Source organism: Arachis duranensis, chromosome 5, assembly GCF_000817695.3.
Source record: "Arachis duranensis cultivar V14167 chromosome 5, aradu.V14167.gnm2.J7QH, whole genome shotgun sequence".
Classification (NCBI taxonomy): domain Eukaryota; kingdom Viridiplantae; phylum Streptophyta; class Magnoliopsida; order Fabales; family Fabaceae; genus Arachis; species Arachis duranensis.
In genome coordinates this window covers 92,088,419-92,103,155 of record NC_029776.3, presented here as the reverse complement: position 1 = coordinate 92,103,155, position 14,737 = coordinate 92,088,419, and the positions used below count along the sequence as shown (strand labels likewise).

The 14,737-nt window shown below is 35.3% G+C and overlaps 1 protein-coding gene across 1 annotated transcript; it reads right to left on the bottom strand.

Annotated features, from left to right (window-relative positions):
• Positions 1-5,271: 5,271 nt before the first annotated feature.
• LOC107490352 (uncharacterized) lies at positions 5,272-7,508 on the bottom strand. The gene is made up of 3 exons (XM_016111128.3): positions 6,920-7,508; positions 5,468-6,460; positions 5,272-5,372 (listed from the first exon to the last, which is right to left on the bottom strand). Exons 1-3 carry the CDS (start codon positions 7,506-7,508, stop codon positions 5,272-5,274), a joined length of 1,683 nt encoding a protein of 560 aa, XP_015966614.1.
• Between the last annotated feature and the right edge of the window lie 7,229 nt (positions 7,509-14,737).

Here is a 14,737-nt window from a genome sequence, read left to right as displayed (position 1 = left end):
GGAACATGCGTTTGCAAAGTATCACAAATGAATCTCTTAAATTAGAAGAGATTTATTTGCAATAAGCATGTCAAAGACTGCATTTGGAAAGGAGATTAGATAGGGTTTGAGAGGCTAAAATTGAATTAAGTTTTTATATTGTGTTTGGTATAAAATATACGCTTTTTAATTTCTATATGGATGGAAGGGTGGTGTTGAACTACGTTATGGGAAGGAGGAGTGCTGCACAAAGGGGTGGTGTCAGGTTATATAGAAATCGGACCGTGAGTGTTGGTGCAAGCAACTCGCACCGTGCGACATGCTGCTCCTCAACAACACGGGCCCTGCGACATGTGAGAGATGCATGTGCTGAACAAAGCGGACCCTGCGATATGTATGATTCAAGACGGATGGTCCGTTTTGTGGGCTCTCTAGACACGCGTCGTGCAACCCTCACTCCCCAAGGCGGTGCCCTGATTACCAACATATGCATGTAGTGGGACTCCCAGCATCTGATATCTCACTATCAGCCTTCACTCCCAACCTCCAAACTCCATTCTTCTTCTTCATTCCTCTGGTAGTGGCTGTGTTTGTTGAAGAAATAAGGAAAATGCCGAAAAAATATAAAATCAAAGATGTTGATCGCTCTGAGCTTCATATTAGACACTATCTCAGCCATTCTGATTATGTAAGTTTATTTAATATTTTGTTAAATTTTTATAATTATAAATATTGTTCTTACAATTTAGTTGTTCTTATTGTTATTAGGATCTGAACTTAGAAATATACATAGAACGGTTAGAACTATTTTCTAATTTTTTTTAATTTTTTTCCGAAATTTTGTTATTATTTAATTTTTAAAATTATTATTGTTATGGTCTGAATTTTTATTATTCTTACATAGAATCAGAAAATATAATGTAGTTAGAATTTATTTACGTAAAACAGACAGGTTTTTTTTTAAAAATTGTTTAAATGTTTTTAATATATTTATTAGTGGGTGAAGTGAGAATTAGTACTTAGAAAATTAGTTATATTTAAACCGGTGTATAAATAAAATTTTTTCACAGAACATGAATTTTTTATTTTGTTTAATTTTTTCTAGTTATAATTGTGGCTTGTTAGTGTTAGGAAGTGTTATTATTTAAAAAATAAATTATAAAATGTAAACCGGATTATTAATAAAAAATTTTATGGAATGTTTTTTTTATTTTTTAAATTTTTTTAGTTATAATCGTTAGAAAGTTAAATATTATTATAGTCGTCAGTAATTGAATGTGAGAATAAAAAATTCATGGTTACTATTATTTTTTAATAGATATTTAGTTTGATTTCGCTAATAATAATCATAATTGGTAGGAAATTAATTATTCATAACTGTTATTAGAATGTGAATTTAGAAATATAATGAGAATGATTATTAGTATTTTTTTAGAATTTATATATATGTGTTTAACTTTACTTAAGTAGTAGTTAGTAGATACTTAAAAATACAAATTATAGTGTTATATGTTAGAAAAACTGGACTCTACTGCGAATAAATAAATATCCAGCATGTCTAATGTTGTCATATTTTTGTGAATTGATTAGGAATGTATTTATTAGTTGATGTCATTAAGAGTTAGTTTTGAGAAATTTCAAGGATTAGTGAAATATTTTTTGTAAATATTTGTTTTACTTTGACTTAGTCAAAAAATTTATGAATGTTCTGTGGCCTCAACTAATATGTGTTGTTGAGTTAGTTGTGCAATTTTTGTTAATGATTTGTTCTTCTAATTAATTTCTTGTCGCCAAGTAGTGAGTTAGAATTGGTTAATTAGTTGACTGATAATTTGTGATCTTTTTTGTAGGAATTAAGAATGTTGACGTGTAACCATCCACTTCCTCCCGATCGGTACGACGATAGGGTTGAGGAGTATTTACGAGTTATTGGGTTTTATCATGCATCGCAAATTGGTGTAGTACAGTGCCAGAAAGCACTTATGAACGCTCTAATCGAACGGTGGCACCCAGATACACACACGTTCCACCTTCCCATTGGTGAATGTGCCGTAACTCTTGAAGATGTGGCTTTAATTCTTGGTCTTCCGACGGATGGTCTTCCAGTAACGGGGATGGCAATGAGTAGTGTCAAAGCGTTACAGGCTGAGTGTTTGGATCAATTTGGAGTTGCACCGTCTAAGGACCAGTGTCGAGGATGCTGTATAAAACTGACGTGGCTGCGTGATCTGAAAGAAAATTTACAGTTGACTGATGAGATAAGTATACATAGGTATGTGAAGTGCCACATTATGTTGCTTATCGGGACGATCTTGTTTGGGGATAAATCTGGAGCAGGTGTGCATTGGAAGATTCTACCATTGCTACGTGATTTCGGGAGTATTATTCAGTACAGCTGGGGATCAGCATGCTTAGCTCACCTCTACAGGGCACTATGCAGGGCATCACGCTTTAACTGTAAGAAAATCGATGGTCCACTGATACTTCTGCTCGGATGGGCTTGGATCCGACTGCCTTATCTATCGCCTCTTCCTAGGGAGCCCCGTAGTTTTCCGCTAGCAAACAGGTAATATTATGTTGCAATGTATCCGTTTCTTGATAATTAGAATTCAGTTGCACTAGTTAATTATATCATATTAGGTGGCGTAACTGGGAGCGCGGTGACCGCCGATATAGATATCTGACACTAAGTCACTTTAGGAAAGCCTTTGATGAACTTCAGGAAGGCCAGGTTAGTTTTCATTTAAAGATGTATTACTTTCAGATTTTCTATTTGAGCTAAATATGACGAAGCATTGGTATTGTAACTGTGATGTGGGTTGTAATATGAGTTTCATTTATGATTGGCAGTTTGTGTGGTATGCTTATTCTGTTGATCGCGTGGATCCAAATATAATTCCTCCTGAAATCTACATGCAATCGATTGTTTGGAGCGCAACAGTGCCGTTGGTGTCATTCGAATGCATCGAGTGGCATGCTACCGATAGGATTAGGCAACAGTTCAGTTTAGTTCAGGGGGTACCTTGTCAGGAACAGAATCTGGACAAGGCGCACGGAGAAGTCCTGACTGGTCCTAAGAATCTTAACTGGGCCACGGCGCCGAGTCATTCATATTGGGTAATGATGTGGACAAACAGGTATAACCACGTTCTTTCTGAGGTTCCAATGCCCTCACAATATCCATTGGAGTATTACATGAACTGGTACCGATCCAAATTTGGGGACCGATTGTATTTGTCGAACCTTGTTGTAAAAGAGAATGATGACAATGAGGAAATGGAAGAGGGTAGCCAGGATGCGGATGATGACAATGAGGAACAGGAGCCGCTATCGCCGCCACCACCACCTCCCAATCCGATTCCACAAGATCAACCTCAATCCTCAGGCCAGTATGTACCTCAGACACAGTTTACCACGTCATATCCAATGCATCAACAATATTGGGGTATGCCACAGTTTGAAACAGGAGAAGGAGGTTCTTTTAGCCAATTGCTTGGGTTCATGGCTGCAGATGCTGGACATTCACAATATCGCAGTCAGCCTGATTTCATGGCAGGTAGGTATTCGTTGGATGCGAGGCTTCCATGCCATACCTCATCGGTTGCTTCTGGAGGATTTGTGTCTGTTGACTCTAGTAGAAGTGAAGGTGGGCGCGGAGTTCTTAATAGTCAAAATCCGAACCGTGTTTCCATGATACCTCTTGAAGAAGATGCTAACACACTCCGAGAAGACACCAATGCGTATCTAGTAGATGGACCGGATGACGAGGATGATGCTGAGGAGGACGATATAGAGGAGTTCGATGACGATGAGGAATCGCGTAATGATGGTAATATTATTGTGTATTTTGCTTTACATGTTCTACTAGTGACTCATTTGGTGTTCATTATTCGTGTCTCCATCTGATTTGATTAAATGATATGTGGTATCTCTCTTGTTTCGATTACCTAAAACCATAATTATAATTGTTTTGATTAAATTGTATGCAGGTCATTGTGACACTCCGGATGACAAAGCCAAAGGTTACAATCTGAGGATTGATCCGCCACGCCGTAGCACTAATCGCTACACTCCGTCCGTGTTCAAAAAGGCCGCTAAAAAATGCAAGAACTTTGTGAAGGACGTGAAGTGGGCAACGAGAAAGTAGTTGTGGTGTAATTAACTTATTTGTAAATTAATGATGTGGATTATCTTTAGAATACTTTATATGCATTGGACAGTATGTCTTAATGAAATGGACTGTGGTAACATCAGTTTGTATATTCATAATATTTTAGTATTAATGAACTTATTTATGTATTAAGGTCCTGGACTATGTATTAGTGTTTCAAAATTTTGAATATATAACTAGGAATGGCATATCAAATTAAGCCATTTCGACAGTTGATATCATATTATATAATGAAACATATTATATAATGAAACAGGTGGAGAATAATACTAGATTGTTGACATTTATATCACTACATAGAGCAGGTCATGTTACATAAAATAATTTCTTAACAAAGGTGGACAACTCATGTCATATTAAGTAATGCTACATATGTCTTATCATATGAGAATGTGAATCTACTGAGTACCTCCGCCGGCATTTGCACCACCGGACCGACGGCATCTGCTACGGCTGTGTCCCTCAGCTCCACAAAGCGTATATCGCCTAGGCCGACGTAACATACGCGTGTCCATCTCATTTAAGAAGCACGTCATTCTGGGTCGGCCTTTTGTCACTCGTCTCAGGAATGGATTTGGTATGAACCGAGGTCCATTGTAACCAGGCCATGTAGTCGGGTTACCTAGTGGCCTAAACCTTGCTCGGTACACACGCCGAATTTGGTCCATCTTATACACATCATGCACATACAGTTGCCAGTCCAGTCGCTGGTTGGCACAACATGCGAACACATGTCGACAGGGGACTTTATCCACCTAGAACTCACCACAGTCACATCGAAGGCCTCGTAGGTCGACTGCAAACTCCAGTCCACTGGGCATCTCACGCACCTCAAATACCTCATTCAGCCGGTCAAAGCAACTAACCTGTATGTTTCCTGATGCAAGTTGGTTTGCATGCAACTTCGAGGTGACGACTTCAGAAAACACATGCCCAGCATTAATCCGGGCTTCCGCCTCCGCCCTTTTTCGTGTGAACAACTCGTTAAGCCTGTAAAATGTTGCCTTCACAAGGGCAGTGACGGGTAGATTGCGAGCACCCTTCAATACTGAGTTGATGCATTCCACTAGATTCGTCGTCATATGACCCCATCGATACCCACCATCAAAAGCCAACGCGTACTATTCGCGGGGGATTCGATTTAACCAGTTAGTGTAGGCCTCGCCCCATTCTCGTAAACGTTGGTAGCGAACTTCATACTCCCGCACCGTCCTCGAGTATCCTGTATGATAAAAGGATACAAACAAACACAAAGAGGTAAACACACTTATTGAACGTAAATGTTTTATTACATTAATTAGCTACACTGAGCGTTACCTAAATTGACGACCAATTTCTGCAAGTACGGGGCCTTGAATTTCCTCAGAAAATTCGATTCTATATGTCTGATGCAAAACATATGGAAAGCTCTTGGAGGTGACCAAGCACCATTACTCCGTTCCACAGCGGCATTTATGGATTCATGGCGGTCGGATATCAGTCCCACACCATCCCGAGTTACAACATGCTGACGAAGGTTACTAAGGAAAAAGTACCATGCATCAGAAGTCTCTCCCTCCACAATAGCAAATGCAATTGGGACGATATTGTTGTTGCCATCTTGTGAAACTGCCACTAGTAGACAACCCTTGTACTTTCCATACAAGTGTGTCCCATCCACCTGGACAACTGGCTTACAATGTCTGAATGCTCTAATGCAGGGGTAATAACTCCAAAAGACTCGATGCAATACCCGAATGTCAGCCACCAAGTCATCACCTTGATATGCAGGCATAGTCTCAAAATGAACAACAGCTGATGGCTCCTTATGACACATGGCCCCAAACCATATAGGCAAGGCTTCGTACGATGCTTCCCAGCCTCCAAATATTTTTTCCACTGCCTTTTGCTTAGCCAACCATGCTTTCCGATAACTAACGGTGTAGTTGAACTTTGATTGCACCTCTGCTATAACCGATTTTACCTTTAAGGAGGGGTCAGCCTCAACCAATGGCTTTATTGCTTCTGCAATTGAATTTGAACCCAACTTCGAATGATCCTGAGAAATTGTTGCTCTGGTGCATGTGTGACTGCCATTATACCTCCTTATAACCCAACAGTACTTCCGGCTGATCATGCTAACCCGGATAAGCCAATCACACCCTGACCCATACTGTGTACACTTAGCATAAAATGTCAACGGCTCAGATTCATATACCCGGTAGTCTACGCTTCTTCGTATGGTATACTCTTTTATCGCCTTAATAACAGCTTCCCTTGAACTGAATTCCATCCCAACAGCAAATTCACCATCTGCGACAAACGGAATTTCTGCCACAAGGAGAGCCACACAAAACATATTTAAAACACAAATATTGTAACATTGAAATTGAACGTAACCAATTTGTTACTGCATCAATTATGACATAACACCCATTTATTTCTATTTAACTACTTAAATTATTTACAATGACTGCGAATTTATCTTCCACTAATTTACTAACAGATATTAATTTCTATTTAACTACCTCACTGGTTTACTATATTACTAATAAATACTAATTTATATTAATCTACTTTACTAACTTAGTTATAAATATGAATTTATATATTTACTAAAGTTTTCTAACTTTAACACATGAATCCTATCTGCTATTTGACTGATTTACTAATTTCTATATAATTTCTAATTTATATTCAACTAATTCAGTCACATGCTAGTTGCTCCAACTTTCAACATAAATTACTAAAAAATTCTATCACATTTTATAAATATAGACAATTACGTACCTGCACTGGTATAATCCGGAAACTCTGGAACATGCATGGCTTCCAAATCCAAAACTCGCATAAATGATGGCTCCTCAAACGGCACTTCGTTTGCCAATGCATTTGCCACATCTGACACATCCGGAGCCATAGGTCCGTCACCTTGATCTTCATCTCCATCTGGACCAACAACTTCGTAGTTGCTTTCGAACTCTTCTTCGCTGTCGCTATTGTAATCTTCCCGTAGAATATTCCGGTCGGCCTCAGATTGCTCGAACTCAACATACAACTCGATGAACGCGAGTTGACTCCGATTTTCAATATACATTGAAAACATCTCTTGCATGCTCGCCTCGTCCGTTACATATTTGGTTTGAAACTGGACGAATCCACCAAACACTTGTATCGGGTATCTATATAGAATGCAGGCTACTCTTCTTGCCCTCTCAGAGTGAATCTTCTCACAGATCACATCTTTGAGCTCTTCAAATGAGATTGTGAAAGGAATCACAACATCTAACGGATTTTCACAAACAAATGTTACTCCTTCAGATGTTTGTAATAAAATCTGCCCAAAATAATACACCTTCAATAAAACTCTGTCACTCATTACTCTTAATCACGTAAACAACATCAAAAATTTGAGAAATGGATCTGTAACTATTATCTAAGTAAAGAAGAAACAGAGAACCCAAAGCCAGAGAGAAAAGAACCGTTGAAGAAGAAGAAGACGCGAGTAGGTCTCACCAGCATTCAGACACTTTTGTTTAGAGTCCCCAACAAGTCGGACCCTCCGATAAGGTGTACTACATTCAAAAAATTATTTAAAAACCCTAATCGTACCCTCCGATTTCATTTGAGGAAGTAAAAAAAATTACCCCACTAGCAACTCGGACGGTCCGAGTTGCCTTTTAGCTCATTCAAAGTTTCACCTTCTTCAAATCGGACCCAACGAGTTGTTGGTCCAAAGCTGAAAAAAACCATGTCTTATGGTCCGATTTCCGGCCCCTGACACCAGAAAAAAGGCTGCCCCACAGATTGGTATGGAACCCCAGCAACCCATATCCGGGAATGACACCAAACCAGGCCCCTGACACCAGAAAAAAGGCTGCCCCACAGATTGGTATGGAACCCCAGCAACCCATATCCGGGAATGACACCAAACCTCCTTTCATATCAATAAAATTGAGCCTAAAATATATTGGACCGAATTATAATTGAGTATTATGTTTAATTTAAAATAAATATAGAGATTGGAAGATAGATTTAATATTTGAAAAATTAAATTAAGATATTTTTGAAAAGAAATGTTATTCAAATTTTAGTTTCCATCTCCAAAATTTCAATCTCATGTGTCTCCATTTTCTGGAGATATATTTCAGTAATGTTTGGAAGAGAGCCTGAGATTGAGAGACTGAGATTGGAAGACAAAGACTGAAATTGAAAGACAGATACTGAAATAAATTTTAGTATTGTGTTTGATGTAACAGTGTACAAGACTGAGTTATGTCTCAATATTTTGTTTGATTTAAAATAAATACAAGGACTAAAATAAAGCTATTAACCAAATTACCCCTATTTAAAATTAAAACATCAAAAAATTCCCAAATCATAAAACCTGAAATTCCTAATCCCCACTTCCTTTGACTAACTCATTATAAAGAAGACCAATTTCAAGAGCTCGTGTTGTGCATAGATTGCTATCTAATTCTCGCGTCAAATCCATTGACAGCTTTTGTTTGACTTCAATTTCATACTTGAGCTTGTTTCCATAATTCCAAACATACATGATAAAAAATATTATCCCATCAAAGACCAATATAATCCAACTTTCATCTGCCATACTCCCTAAAACAGATTGGTCATTTCATTAGCAAAGAACCTTTGTCCTTTCATTAGCGTTTACCTCCGCTATTCTCTCGAAAAAATTTTTAAGCCACCACATTAGTCATTGGTCCACAAGCAGTGACGGGCATGTGGCGAATGCGCGGTAAACACACAGGGACAAGCGTGGCTAACACACAGGGACGATCGGCGGCAACAGCACAAGGACGAGCGGCGACGACAATGCAGGGACAAGTGGTTGCAGAGAAAGAATAAGCCAAATGGGTAGAGTTAGATTTTTAAGTTTTGATGGAGGGTATTTTAGATATAAAATATTATTAAAGTTTTAGTCTCTGTTTTAAAAATTTTCAGTCTTGTGTGTCTTTACTTTTTGAAGATACTGAGGTAGTGTTTGGATGCTGTCCATGTCTCAAAGAGACATAGACACGATGACATGTCTCCTGTTTGGTTTGTTGAGACACAATTTTTTTATGGAAACGGAAAGATACGGAAATACTAAATTTGTGTACCTCCAAATAGTTGAGATACTGAGACATAACTTATGAGACACTATTTTTTTTACAATTTTACCCTTATTTAATTTTCAAAATTCCAAATTCAAACTCTCATCCTCCCAAATCTGTCTCCAGTTCTTCTTTCATGCATCGCCTCCCACTCTGCAACTTCTCATTGTCTCAGCAGCTCCATCCTCTATCCTTTCTCACTCCCCACCACCGATCGCCGCCTCTCCCTCTTCCTCTTTGCATGCGTACTGTTGCTTCTTTCTCACTTTCTCTTCTCAGCACCCAGCACTCCTCTCTTCCACTCTTCATCTTTGTCCATTATGCCTTCTCTCTCTGTCTTGTCCTTTTCCTCGGATAGTCAAATCTGTATTCATTTTTTTTTTGCCGTCGATTGCCATTGTTCCTCCATCAAGAACCACTGCGTCTGCTCCTCCTTCTCTCTCGAAGGGTTCAGGCTATGGGAGTCCAGATCCATCGTCATCCAAATCCGCCAGTTGCTTCAAGCTTCGACGGCGCTTCTCTCCATATCCTCTCTCTAATGATGGTCGTTCATCCTCTTCAAAAAGAACATCTCCAATCTTTTCCTCTTCTATTCTCCCTTTATTAAATTTTTTATTAAAAAATTAAATCTGTATATCTTATTTTATAGATATGCAACAAATTAAAATTTTTGTTGATTTTATTAAATTTAATTTAGATTGGCATATTATTGCCTTTATATTTGGTTGAAGATTTAAGTGGTATTGATGTTGATGATAACTCTGAAAGAGGGATTAGACAAAAATAGTGGTGGAAAAAAATGATGAGGATAAAATTGACATTTTAGTAAAATTTTGAGTTGTATATTTTGTTGTGTTTAAACTACAAACAAGATGAGAAATTGAGTGTTTTTTTGTGTCTATATGCTTATATGTATTTGTGTTTATGTCTTTATTATTTTGAGACATCAACCAAACACAGCCTAAAATACTAAAATTTTGAGAATAGAGACTGAAATTTTAGTATCAGTCTCTGGACCAATAAATATAATATTGAATCTCAGTTTTTCAGTCTCCGTTCCAATGCTTCAAAATAAACGCTACCTAAGTGTATACTAAATTTAGTCATAAAAATTAGTCACTAATATCAATTATATATTAAAATATAAAATATATATTAAAAATAAGTTAAACTATACCTATATTTATTGGTAGTTGATTTTAGTATACGAAATAATATTTTATTTAGTTTTACTTCTTACTCTTTCTTTTTTAAGATTTTTCTTTGTTTTTCGACTATGCACTGTTAGATAAATACCTTCAGTATATTATTTTAAAAAATCTCTATTTTTTATTATACTATTCTATTTTTAGACATTTTTATATGTTATTTTTTAATAATTAACAAAATATAACCCACTACGTTTGAAAAAAAAACTTACCTCTTAAAACGTTACATTCGGGTTTCAATTCCCACCTAAAATTTGACCAGAATTTCATCGATTAGAAATTGAAAACAGAGTTTTCTACATGTACATTTAACATTCCAAATCAATATTCAAACCTAAACCTAAATTATAAAGAAGAAAACTCGATACTGTGTCACATCACTGGTAATCCATTAAAACTAATAAGCTCGCTAGAGCCTAGATATGTGATCTTTAAGTCTGAAACCACTCTCGAAAGTCAAAACTCCTATGCCTCGAGCAATTCTAAAGTAGGATCATAGAATAATTCAAATGAGAAATGAGGTCTGTAATATTTAATTTAAAACTAATCAAACCATTAAGTTCTCCTTCCTTCCATTGAAATAAAACTTTGTTGTTAAATTCAGTGAACATCTCAATTCGCTAATTTATAATTAGTTTATATTTATTATATCATATATTTAAATATTTATTGAAAAAAGAATAGATCAATAAATATCATAACAATAAAAAAAGAAAGAAACTCTGATTTTAAGAAAATAAAATTATTGTATGAGAAATTTTGGAGGAGATCACTTATGATTTTGAGCACATCAATAGTTATTTCTCATTAATTGTATATATATGAGTTTCTTTTAAAATCACAAAAGATAAAAATAAGGTCACGTCTCACGTGAATAAAATAAGAAAAATTTCGAATAAAATAAATGAACCTTAGCGGCAAAATAGTGATGGAGGATGCAAATTGCAAATTCTAAATTTTGCTAGCAATATGGCAAGACAACAATTTACAGGTGATGTTTAAATACAACATGTTCCTGCACAAGTAAAATAAGTTTATGACAAATAAGTTTCTGATCAATTTGATGTTAAAAGGATATTATTTTGTATGAGAAAACAAAAACAATTATGTTTTTGACCAATTTAATAATCAGGCCAATTCATTATCTTAACGTGCCAACTAGACAATTTGTATTATGAATTAATAGAAGAAATGATGAAAGAGTCGTATTATCTCACGTTGAACAGAATCAGGAGCCAAAGTGTCTTTTTTTAGGAATCACATTTTTCATATTGTCAGGTCGAATCATATCTTCGATCTTGTTTAATTTCTTTGATCATGTTTTTCATAAGTAAAATATCAAGTTCAAAAATAAATTAAAAGAAACAACATGCATAAAATTTCATGCAAACTAAAATTAAATACATAATACAAACACTTAAGCCACACATAATTGATTCACAATAACGATTTTGATCATCCTAACACGATATTGTCAATTTTGTCACATAAGACTTTACGGTTTTGTCTTTGACAATAAAAATAATAGCCGAAATCTTCCCACACTCAATTGTCAAAACATATTATACTAGAAAAAAATATTCACACCCTTATAAAATATGTTTCGTTTCCTTTTCTAACCGATGTGGGACCTTACACAAGCTATGTACTTAAAGTAATACTTTGCTTTAATTTCTTTTTTTGGGTCATGGTACCTAATACTTTGCTAAAACACTCTCAAATACTCCTCAACTTTTTGGCCACCCAAAAGACTATAATAAATGGGATAAAAAATGATGCTATGATGAATACATATATGATGATAAGTCTTATCTTATCATAGTCATCAGCACACTGAGGAGACAAATTAAACATTATGTGTATGCAACATATTTGCACTAGCCTAAAGATGAAAACTAGATTTAAGTGTAAAATGGATTCATCTTCCATATTTGTTGAGAGATATAGAGCACTTACTACCAATTTTCTCTAGTTGAGGATTCGGTGCAACTTTGAGTGCATATCCAATTGCACCCTTAAAGGGGTTCCAACTTTTTATTTATAAAAAGGTTTGGTCAAACACACAAACGGAAATGGAAAATGTATCAGACCATCATCATTTGCATCCTTATACTAAAAACAAAAGCCCAATGCAACCCTCACGAACACTGTTGATATAATTATATTATATTATATTATATTATATTTTTTCAGTTTGCTATTATCTTTGGTGAATGCTATGGTGTCTATTACTTTGTACCTAAGTTACTAAAAGAGATAAATAAATTATATTTAATAAATTTTACATGATTTGTTTTTTATTTTAAATATTTTATTTTTTACTTTAAAAGGGAAGTTAGGCAATTTAGACACCATAACAAAGGCACCATAGAACTCACCATTATCTTTATCCAACTTTCGATTTAAATTGTCAAATCACTGGGTTATTAATGCAAATATCAAATTTTTTGTGTGATTGGAAATACCATAAAGAAAAAAAGACCTAAAAGAAAAAGTAAAATTTCTTTTTAATAATAATGTCTAAACTATTAGGGGGTAGTAACCATTCTAAATACATCTGCTTATTAAAAATAGCAGTTTTAGCCATTAAATCAGTCACTCTATTTGCTATGTGCTGAATGAGTACTACTGTAACTGTCTAATTACTCTGGAATAGCTCTTTAATTTTGTCAAGCAGATTAAAGTCAGTTCTAATCATGCTGGTTGTGTCTCGCAAAACAAGAAAAAACGCATCAAGATTATCAGTTTTACATATGACCTCTTTGCACTCGCAATCCTAAGCCATAACAAGTCCTCTCCAAATAGCATGAAGTTCACAATAAAGAACATTAGAAAGAGACAAAGAATCATATTGGCAGAACAACCTTTTATCCAAATTCTCATGCTGTTTCTAATAATACACACAAAGCCAGCTAATTACTCATTTTTAAAAACACTTGCATCGCAGTTCACTTTATAGACATTCATCCGAGGTGGTTCCCAATTATTTATATTACTTACATTTTTTGTGTGGTCTTTTTTTAAATAAAAAATATTATTCGTATACTAAAATTAATTACTAAAATCAATTAGTAATGTGTATTTATCTTCTAACATATCTTTATTTTCATTTATAGTTTGAAAATGTACACATAACCCAAAGTTAAATAGGGTATAGTGTTAGGTACCAGACAAATGACACAGCAAAATATAGAGATGAAAAATTAGAAATTTGTATAAAATATGGAAATAATTGAATAATTTTCTTTGAGAATTACAACTTCTCTCTATCACAAGGAGACTACAATAACACTCTCTCTTGACAAAAGGAGAACACACTTCTCTCTATCAAATATAGGAGAAAACTACTCAAAGAAATCTTATGTTATTCTATCTGGATGACTTGATTGAAATGAATTAAAGAAAAACTCAATTTATAGGTGAGTCTCTTCAATATGAACCATCCATCAATTAGAGGTATATAATTCTTTTCTTTTTCAACCATTAAAATCCTAAGGTTATAAACTAGGATTGTTTATTACCTTTCATTTTATTTAGTTATTATTTATTTATTTATTTATTTTCTAAAATTAGCTTTACTAATTTTCACAATCTCCCACTTAAAGCTAATTTTGATAAATTTTCAAAATTCATGTTGCTTATGTATTCCATAGGCCGTATGAGGATCTACACCATTCAAATTTTTCTGTGTTGATTGGTTTTGTCATGGCATCTGCTAGGTTGTCTTTAGTGTGAATCTTCTGCATATCAACACTTCCTTCTTCTACTACTTCCCGAACAAAGTGATATTGTACTCCAATGTGTTTTGTTCTTGAATGAAAGGCAGGATTCCTTGCAATGTGCAAGGCACTCTGACTGTCACAATACACAGAAATCTTCTGTTGTTTGTGCCCGAGTTCTTCTATCAACCTTTGGATCCAAATAGCTTCCTTGCATGCTTGTGTAGCTGCCATATATTTAGCTTCTGTAGTAGATAAAGCCACAACAGTCTGTAATTTAGATAGCCAGCTTACAGCTCCTCCTGCAAGTGTAAACACATAGCCTGTAGTAGATTTTCATTTATCAAGATCACCTGCAAAGTCTGAATCGACATATCCATTGACAATGAATTCTGATCCTCCAAAACATAATGCAACATTTGAGGTCCCTTTGATGTATCTCAGGATCCTATTAACAACATTCCAATGCTCTTTACTCGGATCTGCCATAAATCGACTTACTACTGCAACTATTTGAACAACATATGGCCTTGTACAAATCATGGCATACATAAGGCTTCCCAC